The 13,578-nt window shown below is 37.9% G+C and overlaps 1 protein-coding gene across 1 annotated transcript in view; it reads right to left on the bottom strand.

The window, feature by feature from the left end:
• Window positions 1-3,579: 3,579 nt before the first annotated feature.
• The window catches only part of LOC141284262 (alpha-2-macroglobulin-like protein 1), a 31,119-nt gene continuing 21,120 nt past the window's right edge, over window positions 3,580-13,578 (bottom strand). The window contains exons 28-37 of the mRNA XM_073817266.1: window positions 12,896-12,970; window positions 11,839-12,001; window positions 11,417-11,610; window positions 6,959-7,174; window positions 6,607-6,722; window positions 5,182-5,272; window positions 5,020-5,088; window positions 4,351-4,456; window positions 4,041-4,089; window positions 3,580-3,762 (exon numbers count right to left, since the gene is read on the bottom strand). Of these exons, the coding sequence (XP_073673367.1) occupies window positions 4,049-4,089; window positions 4,351-4,456; window positions 5,020-5,088; window positions 5,182-5,272; window positions 6,607-6,722; window positions 6,959-7,174; window positions 11,417-11,610; window positions 11,839-12,001; window positions 12,896-12,970 (1,071 nt within the window). The 3' untranslated portion in view covers window positions 3,580-3,762; window positions 4,041-4,048. The remainder of the gene's footprint in view (window positions 3,763-4,040; window positions 4,090-4,350; window positions 4,457-5,019; window positions 5,089-5,181; window positions 5,273-6,606; window positions 6,723-6,958; window positions 7,175-11,416; window positions 11,611-11,838; window positions 12,002-12,895; window positions 12,971-13,578) is intronic.

The raw sequence follows: 13,578 nt of genomic DNA on the forward strand, positions 1-13,578 counted from the left end.
TGACCATTAAACTGGCCAAATCCCAGTTTTGTCACAGAGAGCTGTAAGGGATTAATTACATATAATTTAGCTCAAAGGGAATCGAATATGATTCAATAGGGAATTTGAACAGAATCGCTGTTTTATGGCTGTTCAGAGTCGACCCGCAATTCATTAAACAATCCGTGTAACAGAAACTCTGCAATGGATATTAATATCCAGAATATAGTGAAACACTATATATTAGCACAGTAGCAAAATCAGCAGTTTAAGACATTAACTTGTAAGCACAAAACACAAGATACTTATCTTTTCTAATAAAAATATGATTTTATTGGATAAACACATACAAACTAATCTAACATAAACACACGCATTCACACAGGTTGCAGAAAGAGAAAGTGAGGAAAGAATGAGTTTAAAGGAATGAAAATATGAAGTCCCAAGTTTATAGCAATATGTGTAATTGCTTAGACCTGAACAACCATCAATCACTTAATTAACCCTCGTATTGAGTCTCTCAAAGTGGTTATTAAACTTTATATCAATTGCACCAGTTCAGTTAGAACCTGGAGGTTACTTGCGTTGCCTTTGTGTGAAGGGAATTCCTGGAATTTGGTTGGTGGTCGGTCGATGTGATGTCTTCTTGGGCGTTGCCTGATGATGCGAGTTGTGCGCTGTTAAAGTTCAGGTCAGCGAAGACGTTTGGCTCGGTCGCGGCTTGCACAAAACTTAACTAGAACATGAAACTCTCAACGGAAAGAAATAAAAGAATTAAAGTAAAAGACAGGAGTGTGATGATCTCGTCATGTTTCCTTTAGAGGAGCAGGCTGGCATTCAGGCCAGGCAGCGTCGAAACGCAGCGGCACAAAGCCGTAAGAGATTGAGAGCATAAGAGTAAGGAGTAAACAAAGTGTAAGAGAGAGATTTGAGGGTGTCCTGAGTTTTTAAACTCAGCTTTTGGACACATCCCAAATGGTGTCTTGACCAATTAGAACATTGTCCGAAGTCGGGGCACTGCTAGTTTCCCCTCCCAAACCATAAATCACAATGTTATCTTATCAGTCCCTTGGGTCCCAACTTTCCTGCTCTTGGCAAAGTTAAATTTGGACATGATTTCGATAACAAGACTAAAATACATTTTACAAAGAATTGAATTACAGAAACATTTCGAGAATGCCATTTCAAGACCGTGCATATCAAACACCAATATAAACCATTAAACTATTCAATAGTTATCAAAAGGGACATACACAATAAGTGATTAAAACACAATAGGCAAATGTATGGGTTACATATATGAATAGGAAGTTATACATAGAAATGATGAGTTGCTCATGAGTTCTTTAGCATAATTGCAGGTTCATATCTAAATGGAAAGGCAGTTTTATGCCATATTGGGAATGTGAGGGTCTGTTCTATAAGCTGGAAGGTCAAAAGTTTAGGGAAGGAATCTCAGTCTTTTGTGTGGGGGAGTCCACCAACCAAACTCTAATGATTGTCATGTGATGTTCAAGATGTGCATCTCTTTGACAATTAATCTTGGTTACTTGCCCCAAAGTTGACAATCTCCTTCCTTATTAACAAGTGTCCTTTTGGGTTAATGTTGCAAGTTCCTAGTTTTAAGCTTGTAGTTTCTTGGTTGCTTGAGCTGGCGCCAGGCTATCAAACGTTAGATTTATGACGGGGCCTCTTGTGGAATTTGAGTCTGTAGAAGTGTTTTAACTTCTAATCGAATCTCCTAAATTGTCTGATTCACGCTGAAATCCTACATATCCACCTTCTTGGGATACCGTGTCTGTCCTAGTGGCATCCTGCCGGACCAGGAAAAAAGTGAACACCATTATGAATTTTAAAACCTCTGTCAATGTGAAGCAAGAGAGGCAGTTTTTGGGCGTCAATTTATATAGGGCTACGACTGCCATGCTGAACTGCTGTTTGTGCTTACTAAAAATTATGCTCCTTTTGTTTTGGAAAGTGCCTGCCAAGATGCCATGGACCTTCTGAAATGAAAATTATCCTTGGCAACTGTGCTAAGTTTTCATGACTTTACTTTCGTATACTTTATTCATGCTGTTGCCTGTGATGTGAGACTAGAAGCTGCGCTGATGCAGAGAGATCTGCATGGCAGAGAGGTTGCTGTGATGTACGCTAATCAGGCCCTGTATAAATCAGAGAAGCCTTACTCCACGCCCAAGAAAGAGTGCCTGGTCGTCATTTTGGCTTTACATTTAGGGTCTCCATCTCACAATCTTCACTGACCACACTGAGTGTTTAAGTGGTTGATGTCCCATCCCAATCCCACTGCCCACCTTGCTTGGTGGTCTTTCCACCCTCTGGATTTCGATTTCGACATTGTTGACAAGCCTGGATCTTCAAAAACAAAGTGTCTGATGCGCTGTCAAGGAATTCCCCTAACAGATGATAGACCAATAGACCTCCTTCCCAACTATGCAGTGATTGGTGGTCTTGATCTTGGTACATTATCTTCAGTGACAGGATTGCGATGGGGAGGATTTCTTAATATTCCATTCATAATGGCCTGGTGTAATTTAACAATCCCAAACCTGCTTGTGGCATCCACCCTTTGAAATGTTTAAAGCTGCATGTTCCTACATATCTCAGATGTACCTTGCTGAGGTATTACCACAATCACCCAACTGTAGGTTACCTATGGATAAACAAGACCTTGGCCCAAATTAAATTCAGCATTTGAAGTGAAGAAATATATAATCTCTTGCATGGTTTGCCAAGTCAGAAAAAGCCTGCTGGCCTAATGGTCCCAATTCGGTCCCAGAAACCTTGGGAGTATGTTGGGGTTGATTGTGTTGTCCCTTTGCCATGTACTCTCCTGTGGCAATGCTTACATCTTGGTAATTGTCGAGTATATTTCAAAGGGGGTTGAGATTGTGGCAGTAAGAGAAGCTATTGCGCAAGTGGCAGTAAGCAAACTGCCATCAAGGGGCCCCAGTTATCTCATTTTAGACAGAGGTTCCTCTTTTGTGAGCAAACTAATCAAACGGGTGCTCGCTCACCTGAGAACAGAACATTGCGTTACAACTGTGTATCACCCAAAGACGAATGCCACAGAGTGGGGGAACTGGACTCTCAAGACAGCAATTCAGGCATATGGACTCTCAAGACAGCAATTCAGGCATACGTGGATGATAAACACACAAGCTAGGACTGATGATTGATCTGGGATGGAATGGAGTAACATGAAATCCCCAATCCTGAGTGCTTAAGGTTGTCATTGCAAGAAGCACATGATTACGCAAGGGCAGCCCTGGAAACCAGTCACAGCACTATGACAAAAGATGTTGCTCAGTTTTTTTTTAATCAAGTGATCAAAACATCAAGTGCTTTGAAATGTGATATATTGGATTACAAACTGACATACTATTGTAAACATCCACAATTGGCAGATGTGTGCATATTTTTAAAACCATACAGTACTTGGGTTGGAAAAGATTTAAAACTTGAAATTAGGATTTAATATTTGACTTATATGCACTAGCTTATTTTTTTTAAGATCCAGGCATTTGCATAATTATGTACAGTAATAAAAAATCTAAATAATAAATAATCAGAGGACACAAATTTATGATGCATAAATTGACAAATTGTTTAATAGCAACTGAAGTGCATAATGCAGAAATGCATTATTTTTGATTTAAGATTTTATTACAAGAAAGTGACAGAAGAAGAGAAGAAGTGTCTGTATTAAATCTGTTTCACCATACAGTGTACAGTTCTTCAGCCATCAGCACTTCAGATCATTGCCTGAAAAATAGATAGATCAACCTTTATCAAGCAACATAACATCATTCTAATATGCTGATTTGGTGCTTAAAGAAAAAATATATTGTTAACAATGTTGAAAACAATGTTGATTTTTTTTCAGGATTCTTTTATGATTAAAAAGTTTAAAAGAGCATTTGAAATATATATTTTTTTAAATCTTTTTTTTACATTCAAATTTAAGAGTACACTTAATAAAATATTCTAATGTAGTTTTAGAAAAAAAATGAGTTTGAAACTTATATTATTATAATACTTACAGTAGTATTTATGCACATGGGGAGGTGTAGTCAATCACAGACAAATCACCTGGAGGAATAAATACACGACTTAGTTTTTTTGTGCACTGCATTGTTGAGCTTGTCTCAATAAAATGAAAATGCATTAGGGTAAGATTAAATACAGGCTCGTAAAGCACGCTTACGCAATGCTTATATCATGATGTCACTAAGACTTACAAAAAAATGAGACTCTTAAACATTAAAACAGAAATAAGTTTTCCCATTTTTGTTATGATTTATTTATTCTGTTTTTATTTTATCATTTATTATATTTTGCATAAACACATACTGATCTGGTAGTAGTCATAGACGACAACTACAGCTGGTCTCAGGTTCTGCACCGGGACTTCCTGCACGAGCAGCAGGCTAATGGACTTTTTCTCATTCTTTTTCAACTGGAATGGAAGAGAAATTTATTACATTATGATTACGGAGAGATTTATTTTCTATGGGGTATGGACTCATGAGAATGTGTTGCTTAAAATGTACTCACCCTTGGGCCATTCAATATGTAGATGAGTTTGTTTCTTCGTTGGAACAGATCTTTGATGGAAATTTAGTATTACATCACTTGCCCATCAGTTGATCCTCGGCAGTGAATAGATGCTGTCAGAATGAGTCCAAACAGTGATAAATGCATCACAATAATCTACAAGTAATCCAAGACTCCAATTTATCTGTTACTTGTGTATTATTGTGATGTTTTATTAGTAGTTTGGACTCTCATTCTGACGGCACCCATTCACTGCAGAGGATCCGTTGGTGAGCAAGTGATGCAATGCTAAATTTCTCCAAATCTGTTCCGATATAGAAACAAATTCATCTACATCTTGGTTGCCCTGAGAGTGAGTACATGTTGAAGTAAACAGGGTCAGTTTATCCCTTTTATTGTCAAAATATCAATGACCCATCCAAAAAAGGTTTTGAACCCCTCAAGGTATTTAAATAAAATATTTACACTATCCAAATAGAAAATGACATGATCTGCGTCCAGATCCAGACGTTTGATGGTGGGGTCTTCCCTCAGCTGTGGAGACAGAGGAGTGAATGAGAACAAATTAAATACTGGCTACACATTTTGAGATAAAAAGAGGACCAGAGCCCTTTAAGCATCACTCACAGCCTGAAGAGATGTCTCATCCAGCTTAAACCCAGACAGAAGCCTGACGTTAATGATCACCATGTTGGTTTCCGCTCGTGCGCCGTTATACCTGTCATATAATTGTTCCAGCAATCACAAACACGGTTCACAACCACACATTGTTCATAGTATGTAGTCTGACAGGCAGCAAAGAGTCTATTAGGCCATAAACTAGGTTAAATCTTTATCTATTCTGTCTTCATAGTGTCATATGGATATGTTAAGTTGCTAATTCATTAAGAATTCATTAATATATATATATATATATATATATATATATATATATAATGTCTTTACTGTGATTTTGAGCAATGCAGTGCATCCTTGCAAATTTGGAATTAAGTTTTATTTTAAATAAACACATAAAATAACACATTTGTGCAAGAAAATCACATTGAAAATATATACATAATTATCACAAATCCAGTCCATGGCTTTCCGTCCGCTCACCACCAGATGATCGCACTGCCATTATATTGACTCTCACACTACACAGACTGTTGCATGTCACCCCGGACTACATTTCCCATCATCTATTGCACTTATTACACACACACCGCTGCAACCAATCAAACACACTGTATAAGCCTTGGACTTCCCCTTTTGAGATTGCTGAGTATTGTTGAGTGTTTAACACTCTCCTAGTGTTAGCCACATTTAGATCACATAATAAAAGCTTGCTTTTGGATCTGCCCGCTTCATGTCTCTGTCGCTTTGTTACAAAGACGTAAAGTGGGCAGATCCAAATGTAAGCTTTTATTATTGAACATGGTCAAAATACAGGCAGGTCGAACAACGGCAAACAGGTACACAGAGGGCACGACACAAGAGTAAACCAGGGACAGGCGAGGGTCAATCACCAGTGAACGTAATCCAAAGGGGTGAGGTAAACGGGTAATCCAGACAGATAGTCAGTCAGTAGATCATACGAGGGCCGAACAGAGTCCGAAATGGCAAGACGAAGGGGAATCCAAAATGGGTGAAAGATCCAGGGCAGGGCAGAAAAACAGACAGGACGAGATAAACCAGGTAGGGATAAAGACACGCATGACTAGACTAGAAACAAGACTTAACTAGACTCAGGAAATACTTGGTAAGGCTCCGCAAATATGGCTAACACTAGGAGAGTGTTAAACGCTAAACAAAACTTGGCGATCTGAAAGAGGAAGTCAAAGGGTTATATAGTGTGTTTGATTGGTTGCAGCTGTGTGTAATCAGTGCAATGGATGATAGGAAATGTAGTTTGGTGTGACATGCAACAGTCTATGTAGTGTGAGAGTCAATATAATAACATCTGGTGGCAAGCAGATGGAAAGCCACAGACAGGATTCATGACAACAATAGCTGTTTCCACAAATGAAGACAGTAATGGTAATGTTTTACATTTTTAATCCGAAGGCTTACCTTACAGTGGTGTTAAGCGTAAAAGCTGGGTTCACTGTGTTGTTGCACATCGCACTGGCATTGATATTGAAGGCGAAAGAGTCTGGAGGAGGTGGGATGTTATAGTGCAAGGCAAACTGAGAGACAAAACACAGAATTATGTCAAAGATGAGGTGATTACTTTTACACACTTAAGTAATCATCATACAGTATACTCATCCTTGTGTAATTCCAAATCCTTATGACTTCCTTTTGTAATCCATTGAAGAAAGAAAGTCATAAAGGTTTGGAACGACATGAGGTTAAGTAAATGATGAAAACTTTAATTTCCTGGTAAACTTAATATGTGCATCATAAGAGTCCGCACACAGACCTGCACAAACACACAGCCTGTGCCTTCTGCCTTCAGCTTGTATGTGCCAGTAGCTTCCTGCAGCTGTTTCTCTTGGTAAAGCAGCCGGTTGTTTCGGTTCACGGTGAACTGGTTCCTCTGGCCTGAGGGAGAGGTCACAGTTACGGTAATGGATCCTTCTGGATTGTAGGTGGCAGCACTGTACTTAGCGAGGGCCTGGAGTGCTACTACAGTATCCTGTTCACAAAGAGAATTTTGAATTGAATTTTGAAAAAATACTTTATTACAATTATTTACATAAAAACACTTTTCCAATCAATTTAACATAAAACTTTTCAATACCACACAAAAATCAACAAAGAATCCAACAATTTTACATGTACTTTTCAACAATTGTTTATTTTAATAGAGAAGAAAAAAATAAGTCCCCATCAACAACAGAGCACAGAGCCTCCATTTTACACCATTTCTTTTAAAATGTAACAAGATAATCCATGGAACTATAAAAATTAAAATCAATGAGTATTCTGGATTTAACTGTAGCTAAAAACATTGCATTAATATCTTGATCTGAACCCATTTCTATCTTATTTTTCCTACTCATATAAATTGCTAACTTTGCTTGACCTATAACAAAATTCAAACATTGGCAAATAAACCTCTTTTTCCTAACATATTTAAAACCACCAATAAATACATCTATAGAAAAAGATTCATGAATGAACTGTGAAGTACATTATGTAATAGACTAAACAACCTTTTCAGTCTAAAACAATCCATATAAGCATGAAAAACAGTTTCTCGCTCTGAACAAAAGGGGCATTCTGTAGTGACATTAGGATTTAATGCTGAAATAAAAGCATTAACTGCTATTGCACCGTGTAAAAGTCTCAATTGTATGTCCCCAACTCTTTTACTTAAAGGTGGCTTATACAATTATCTCCATTCTGGTTTATCATCATCAGACAATTTTAAAACATTACGCCACGGTCTATCAACCCTCTTGTCAAGCACCTTTTTTATTAAAAACCAACACACAAGCTCTATAAAGAGATTTACTGGCACTTGAAAAAAATTAAGACAGAGAGATTTTCCAGAACTTAAGAAACTTCCTGAAACATCATCCAAAATAGGTAAAAGAAAAAAATCAGGCAAAACATATTTTTCATTAAGTTTTCATTAATTTCATTAATTTACTTTCACAGTAATCAGATAAAAGTTTCAATTCATCAAAAGTGAGTCTTTTTTTCCATTTCTCTAATAAATGAACAACAAATCTTCTTGACTTAATTTTCAAACTTGAAACCACTCTTTCCGTATTATCAAAGTCTGGTCCAGACAAATGGACTAGACTCTCCATTGAACATATTTTGAAAGTCACAAGTTTTTCTGTAAGTCCAGGAATATTACAATCATCATTTGTTAAATCAGAGCGTGCTCCATATAGTAGCGGCTCTTCAAGGAGCCAGTAAAGAGATTTGTTCTTCTCTTTGCACTTTGAACATATTCCACACTTTAAAAACACTTCGATAAAAAATATGCATTCCATTGATATTCAGCTTTGAAAAGTCCATAAAAAAAAAGATTCCTGCCCATCTTCAAATTTCCAAGTTCTTGTAAAATTTTACATGCAACTACTTTCCAGCTGGAAGTTACGGAACCATTAAGACGTCTTTGCAAAAAACATACACGAAAAGCTGTCGTTCTGCTTTGAAGATGTATTAATCCTTGTCCTCCTTCTTCTTTGGGTAAAAACAATACACTCTGAGGAACCCAATTTAACTTATCATAGAAAAATCAACTAAAATTGCTTGAATCTCTGCTAACAAACGTAGAGGAGGATCCATGCAGGCCAACTTATGCCATAAAGATGATGCTACTAAATTATTGATAACTAAGGTTCGACCTCTATATGACATTTATGGGATTAACCACTTCCATTTTTCAAGTTGACTTTTGACTTTTTCAAGTAGTCCTTCCCAATTTTTTTGTACAGTTACTTCATCTCCTAGAAAAACCCCCAAATACTTAAAATCTCCTCTCTTCCATACTAAACCAGGAGGAAGGGGGAATAAAACTTGTTTCCTATCCCCTTTTAGCACAGCTTCACTATTTGCCAAATTAATTTTGGCAAAAGACAATTTATTAAAATCATCAAGTACACTCATTAAAACCTGTACATCACTCTGTTGACTAACAAACACTACAACATCATCGCCAAATGCAGAAAGGCTTATACTTTTTCCAAAATTAGGCAAATTAAAACATTGTACACTCTTTCTTAATTGTTCTAACAAAGGTTCTATTGCTAATGAATATAGCATTCCTGAGAGTGGGCATCCCTGCCTCACACCTCTAGAAACAATAAAAGGAGTGCATAAGCCACCATTAATTTTGAGTATGCTCTCAACATTCCTATATAAAACTTTAATATTATCGATAAAGCTCTTACTAAGACCAAAAGCTTTTAGTGTTTCCCATAAGTATGTATGCTCAACTCTGTCAAATGCTTTTTCTTGGTCCAGTGAAATCAGTCCAATATCACTATTTAACAACTTAGAGACATCATAAATATCCCTAATAAGGGAAATATTGTCAAAAATTGACCTTTTGGGGACACAGTAGGTTTGGTCCGGATGAATCACCTCATTCATAATTTTTGACAATCTGTTTGCTAAACTCTTTGAAAGAATTTTATAATCACTACTCAGAAGTGAAACAGGTCTCCAGTTTTTGATATCTGTGAGGTCTCCTTTTTTGGGAAGGAGGGTCAGGTCTGCTCTCCGGCAGCTCAAAGGTAGAAGACCTTCATCCAGACTACCATTGAGTACTTCCAAAAGATCCTCTCCTATTACTTCCCAGAAGCACTTATAAAAGTCTAATGGTATGCCATCAATACCAGGCACCCTTCCGGATTCCATGCTCTGGACAGCCTTATGCAGTTCTCCCAGGTTAAGCACCCCATTAGCTTCATCAGAGACCTTTGGTAAATCCTTGAAGAAGACACTCTCATTGATATCATCTGATCTTAATTCACTTCTATACAGTTTCTCATAAAAGCCAGTTGCCCTCCTTCTAATTGCTATAGCATTGGACAACAAAATTCCTTCCTCAGATTGCAAAGCATGAATGATTCTCTTTTGCCCATTTTTTCTTTCAAGACTAAAAAAAAACTTCGAGGGTGCATCCATTTGATCAAGACTAACAAATCTTGACCGGACCAAAGCTCCCTGTGTTTTAACCCCTAATAATTCTGCTAATTGATTCTTTCTTTTAGAAAGAATTTTCAAATAACTTTGTTGTTTTGTAGATTCTACCAATTCTTGTATCTTAATTATATCAATCTCTAAGTCTTTCATTGACTAATTTAAAACTTTGGTACTGTTTTGAGCATACTGCTGACAATACTGTTTAATCTATATCTTACCAAAATCCCACCAACATTGTAAAGATTGAAAAGATGCTTTTTTTGTTCTGTAATCATCCCAAAACAATTTAAAAGTGCGTTTAAACTCCATATTATCCAGCAAAGTTCAATTAAAATGCCAGTAAGCACTTTTGGGCTTGACAGAATTCAAAATAGAAGAGCACTGTACCATACAATGATCTGAGAAACCAGCTTCCAGCTTCCACAGGCTCCACAACAGATGTTTCTCGCCCAACAAGTTTATCCGCGGTCATCACTGCTTCAGCCAAAACGACCTCAGACGGTTTAACAGTACTGTTTTCCTCAGCTGCAACACCATCCTTACTACTTCCATATGCACTAGACTTGTCAGGACATGAACGGACTAAGTGTCTTGCCTTACCGCATCCAAAGCACTTCATTCTGTCAGTAGTTACAAACACTACATACTCAAAATCATCCACACGAGAGCCAAATCAAGTTCAGCATCATCTTTAACTATCATGAATGCAAATCTCCTAAATGAAACAATATGTTTCAATAAAGGAGACTCGCACCCTATCGTGAACTTTTTGATTGGCGAAACCAACTTTCCGTAGCGTGAACGTGCTTGTTTCAGTATATCATCGCTGAGAAAAGGAGGGATATTCGGTATTGTGATTTTTTTTTGACGGTAGTAAAAGAGGCGGAACAGGTGTAAGTGATTCATCAATAATTATACCCCACGCAACCACTTAATTCGTCCTTTCCACCGAATTAAAAAAAAAATCACGGTCGGGTTATTCATTCTGGATGCAGAGAGAATGTTTTGATGACCAACAATCTCTACAACACCCAAACAACAGGCCTCCACACTCGCCACAGATACTATTTTAACTCCGTGACGCCGTGTGAGGAAATCAAGCCCAGTTTCACCTGAAGCTGCCATGCTTTCTAAGAAAGCAGGCAGCACAAGCGCCCGCACGCACATACACACACACACACACACACACACACACACACAATCGCACGCGTTAAAAATTAAATTAAACAATCAAAAGAAAGAGAGGGTTGCATGAGATAAATAACATTACCTGTGTAGAAGAGAAGCCTCCATACGCATTCTGCTGCTTGCTTAGCCAGTGCACTATGCCAGCAGAGTAATTCAGTCCAAATCCAGGCAGTGTGGGTCCAGAGAGCAGCGCCAGCAACACATAGGCACTCGTCTCTACTTCCACAGAGCCCCACGGTTGCGCATTATTAGCCATAGTCCAATATCGTCCAACACCTGAAAAAACCAAGGCAAGAAAACTGAAACATTGAAGACTGGAGGCTGTGTTTTTTTAAAAGCAGCAGGATAATATTACATTTTAGGTTTTTGAACTGGGGTCAAGATAAATTGATACTAGGGGTACAGAAAAAGTGTAAAAGAACAAATGTAAAAAAAAAAAAAAAAAAAAAAATATATATATATATATATATATATATATATATATAGTATGATTTAAAATTGTACCTTCTCTCTTGGCCTGATTGTTCAGGTTGGACAGGAGGTTCCGTCTCATCTGTTCATCTCCAGCAAGAGTGAATGTGTAGGACAGCAAGGCGGTCACATAAGTGTTGGTAATATTACGGGAAGCCTCCGTAAGACATTCAAGGCTTTTCACTACCATGGGATCCTTACAAAGCACATGAAAAACTTCATTAGTCACATTATTTGTATTAAAGGAACACTCCACTTTTTTTGGAAATAGGCTCATTCTCCAACTCCCCCCGAGTTAATAAGTTGAGTTTTACCGTTTTGAAATCCATTCAGCCGTTCTCCTGTTCTGGCGATATCACTTTTAGCATAGCTTAGCATAGATCATTGAATCCTATTAGACCAATAGCATCACGTTCAAAAATGACCAACGAGTTTTGATATTTGTCCTATTTAAAACTTGACTCTTCTGTAGTTATGTCGTGTACTAAGACCGGTGGAAATGCAAAGCTTCAATTTTCTAGGCTGATAAGATTAGGAACTACACTCCCATTCCGGCGTAATAGTCAAGGAAGTTTGCTGCCGTAATATGGCCGAAGCAGGAGCAGTAATACCACGCAGCACATGTGCAAATGCTAAACTAGCTGGGAACTCATTTCTAATAATACTCCGCCTGCTTCGGCCATATTACGGCAGCGAACTTCCTTGACTATTACGCCGGAATGGAAGTGTAGTTCCTAATCTTATCAGCCTAGAAACTTGCAGCTTTGCATTTCCACCGGTCTTAGTACACGATATAACTACAGAAGAGTCAAGTTTTAAATACAACAAATATGGAAGCTCGTTGGTCATTTTTGAACGCGATGCTATTGGTCTAATAGGATTCAATGATCTATGCTAAGCTATGCGAAAAGTGATATCTCCAGAACAGGAGAACGGCTGAATGGATTTAAAAACGGTAAAAATCAACTTATTAACTCGGGGGGAGTTGGAGAATGAGCCTATTTCCAAAAAAAGTGGAGTGTTCCTTTAAGTTGTTTCGATCTATGACTAGAGTCCATCTCTTTGGAGCCATAAAGAGGATTTTACTTACAGTTGTCTGGACGCCTAACTCCAGCAGCGCTGCGGTAATGTACGCAGAGAGAGTGACTTCATCACTGACACCACCCTGGGAAAGCAGAAGCAGGGCAAAAACATTTAGACATGCAAGAGTGCCTCATCAAAGATCGTTCCCACCCTCAGAATTTCAGTCTTCTCACTTTATTGCAACCTAACAGACATTTCCAAAGTGTAAAATCCAGGACCACCAGACTAAGGAGCAGTTTCCTGTCCATAAATGACTCTGGTCCATTAGCTCTACTCGAGTCGTCTCCTCATCCCACTCAAAGTTGTGACAGTTTCTCATATGTGCTCTTCTCATTTCATGTCATCTCAATTTTTTCCGGTAGCACGAGTTTCTGGGTCCCTTGAACTATTGCCTTGAACCCCCTTTTGCTATTTATTTCTTTATTCTATATGTAGCTCTAAGCATTAATTTATTGTGGTCTTTCCTAAGCATCGAGATTTAACTGTACAATGTACTTAATTGCACAGCACTCAAACATTACTTTTTTACCTAAATATAGGTATTTTTATCTAAATATACTAAAAACAAGATACATTTTTAGTTTTCAAATAATATATCGTCTCAGGTTACGAATGTAACCCTGGTTCCCTGAGGGATCGAGACACTGCGTCATGAACGCTATGGGGAACGCCATTGGCGAGCCTCTCTCT

The sequence above is a fragment of the Garra rufa genome, chromosome 14 (genome assembly GCF_049309525.1).
Source record: "Garra rufa chromosome 14, GarRuf1.0, whole genome shotgun sequence".
NCBI lineage: Eukaryota > Metazoa > Chordata > Actinopteri > Cypriniformes > Cyprinidae > Garra > Garra rufa.